At 33.7% G+C, this 3,233-nt stretch overlaps 1 protein-coding gene across 1 annotated transcript in view; it reads right to left on the bottom strand.

Moving 5' to 3' along the window:
- Nucleotides 1–1,572: 1,572 nt before the first annotated feature.
- LOC107576148 (neuropilin and tolloid-like protein 2) overlaps nucleotides 1,573–3,233 on the bottom strand; it is a 10,618-nt gene continuing 8,957 nt past the window's right edge. Inside the window, exon 7 of the mRNA XM_016262394.1 lies at nucleotides 1,573–2,573. Coding sequence (XP_016117880.1) covers nucleotides 2,049–2,573 — 525 coding nt within the window. The 3' untranslated portion in view covers nucleotides 1,573–2,048. The remainder of the gene's footprint in view (nucleotides 2,574–3,233) is intronic.

Genomic DNA, 3,233 nt, shown 5'->3' on the forward strand with positions numbered 1-3,233 from the left:
ACAGAAGCAGTAATGTTCAAACTGCATGTTTGTATGAAATAAAAACATTAAATTAAACACCAATGATTAAATTACTAGAGCATGTGCTATATTGTGAATATGCAATATAAACATGCAAATACAGATCACAATATAGCATGACCTTGAGTTCCTTGTTGCTGTATTAAGAAGAGGGTTTTTTTTATTAAAATGTTAATGATATAAATTTGTGTACCTTAAAAACAAATAAATCAATGAATGGCAATCAAGGCAGTGTTATTTTTGCATCATTGAGCTACTATTATAGTTTTTAAAAAGATATTTTGAATTACTTTTTTAAAACTATGTTTTTTATTGTAATTGTTGTTAAAAGTCGATTCATTTTGTTGTGTTTTTTTGTCATTTTTATTATAGTTTATGTCTATACAATTATTTAAAATAAATTTTATTTCAGTTTTAGTTATTTTAGTACAAGTTGAACTAAATGAAAATAAGAAATGTTGCTTTGGCAACTAGCTGAAATTAAATAAACGCAAGTAATTACATTTTTTATTTCAGTTAAGTTTCAGTGTAAAAAAAAAAAATGGTTGTGGTTTTAGTTTTGGTTTTAATTTACTTTAATAACCCTGATTCAAGGGGTGGCAAAAAGGAGGTTCTGAGAACGACAAGAAAAACATTGAAATAAACTAGTAAAATAATAAAAGAAATGTGAACATTTACAGCTATGTATTATATTATATTACTGAATTATATGACTTCCGCTCCACTCAGAAGTCCATATGAGGGAGCACTGTTGGACCAATGAAAAAATAATGGCGAAATTAGTTTTTTTTATGTTAAAACATGATATTTATTTTCACAGAATTGTGTTCACGTGACAATGCTCTTGGTAATCCCCATGAGGCGGTCATAAACAACACTTTAGAAATGACTTACTCTCCTCAATAAACCTCAGTGATCATCACTGCCTCCTTTAAAACACAACCACAACACCAAACACCACAGCACAATCCAACCTACATCAGATTAGATTGCTTCAAAGAAAGGGGAAGAGAAAGCAAAATCAAATGAATACAGACACAATCCACAGTCCTTCCTCCCATCTCTCCATACAAACCGTCTACTCATCAAATCATCCACAAGCCATCTGACAACTTTTACTTCACAAAAAACAGTTTCTGATGATTTTTTCAGTGGTTTTATATACTACAGAACTCAATATATACACTATAATAAAATAAAATTGATCAAAAGTGACAGTAAAGACATTTATAATGTTACAAAATATTTCTATTTCAATACATCTTTTAAACTTTAGATTAATTAAAGAATCATGAAAAATGTATCAGTTTTCCACAAAAATAGCAAGCAGTACAACTGCTTTCAACATTGATAATAATCAGAAATGTTTCTTGAGCAGCAAATCAGCATATCAGAATGATTTCTGAAGGATCATGTGACACTGAAGACTGGAGTAATGATGCTGAAAATTCAGCTTTGCTTCACAGGAATAAATTACATTTTGAAATCTATTCAAATAGAAAACCGTCCTTTTAATTGTAATAATATTTCAGAATATTACCGTTTTTACTGTACCCCAAACCTCTGAATGGTAGTGTAAGTCTTTGCATTAAACTATCAAAATGAATTTATCAGTAACAAAATCTTCTAGTTAAAAAGAAAGACATGAAGCTGCTGGTCATGAATATATGCAAAAATGTGGACTAATGACTAAGGAATCATGAGACAAAAAAATTAATTAGCAAAAAAATTATGCAAAATACCGTTTCATGGCCAGTAAGAGATATTTAACCACCATTGGCATGTGTTTAAAACTTTACTACATAATCTGGTTTTGAGGAATGAGAATAACACCAATAAAAAAAAAATACTGGACTTGGCTTGAAATCAAGTATAGGAAGGGCAAAGGAGGTTTCAACGACAAGAAAAAACTTTGAAATAAAATAGTAAAATAATAAAAGTAGGTGTGGGCAAACATTTACAGCTACGCATTATATTATTGAATTTTTACACGACAAATAAAAAGTGTCAGCTGACTTCCGCACCACTCAGAAGTCCATAGAGAGGGAGCGTTGTTGGACAGGGTTGGCATGATTACGTACCATCATGACGTTGCGTCCACGGGTGATAAAATCATTGTAGCCGATCTCCTCCATCACCCGTTCCTCCAGCCCCAGCTCCTCATCTTCCAGTGCCTCTCTCAGACTCTGGGCGCTGTAAGCGTGAGCGCGCGGGTCGTGCGTGAAAGGGTGCGAGTGGGAGCTGCTCCTGCGTCCGTGGAAGCTGCCCCAGCCTCTGGCTCCAACATCCGTACTCATGTCATCAGAGTCGTGCGAGAGATGATGCGCTCTGCTTGCCATGACGATGGAGGCGGCGCTGCTCGGAGCGCCACAGTGATGCTCGTGGACACAGCGGGACATGCTGGAGGAGCGGCGGAGTTTCTGCAGACTCTCCAGCTCCTCCGACAGATCCTCCGGCAGCTCCGCTTCCCGCATGGAGAAGAGCTCGTACTGAGGAGGCTCCAGCACCTCCTGCGTCTCTGCAGCGCTGAATAAACCCTTACGGCTCAAAACCTGCGGCAGACAAATACACATTAGCAAGGTCACATTTTCACGCATGTTAAATATTAGTATCATCACATGTATCATGTAACAAATATTAGGGTTTAAATCCTTAAAGTGAGTGCACAATGGCATTCACAACCCATTCTACTTTTGTAATTTCATGCATTTCTAATTTTTTTTTAAGTTAAGAGGGATATGATTTTTGGACAATCTAATTACATTTTGATAAGAGATTGCAAAGAACATTTTTGTAAAAAGTTTAAATAAAATGCTTAATGAACATGCACAATGACGACTGGATTTGTGCATTAAATATGTCAATTGAGAACTTTTAAATTATTCTTTAATGAATTATTAATTTTAATGAATGGCATTTTGTCATTATTATTCATGCTGTCATGTAAGGCTGCTTAGTCCCGGCAAAAATCATACTCGTGATTATTTTGGTCAATATTGAGATCACTATTATCTACCCCAGTTACTTATTGAAATATCATATTTATTGAACATAAAAAAAGGATTTGTTTAAAAAACAAATCAAATGAAAATGAAACTAGTAAATAAAATACATAATTTTATATATACACATGAACATAGACATACTGTACATACATATATATATATATATAATTATAAAAAGATAAATATAAAAAAAAGTTAGAAACTGTA

This window comes from Sinocyclocheilus grahami, unplaced genomic scaffold (genome assembly GCF_001515645.1).
Source record: "Sinocyclocheilus grahami isolate Dianchi unplaced genomic scaffold, SAMN03320097.WGS_v1.1 scaffold3263.1, whole genome shotgun sequence".
Lineage (NCBI taxonomy): Eukaryota > Metazoa > Chordata > Actinopteri > Cypriniformes > Cyprinidae > Sinocyclocheilus > Sinocyclocheilus grahami.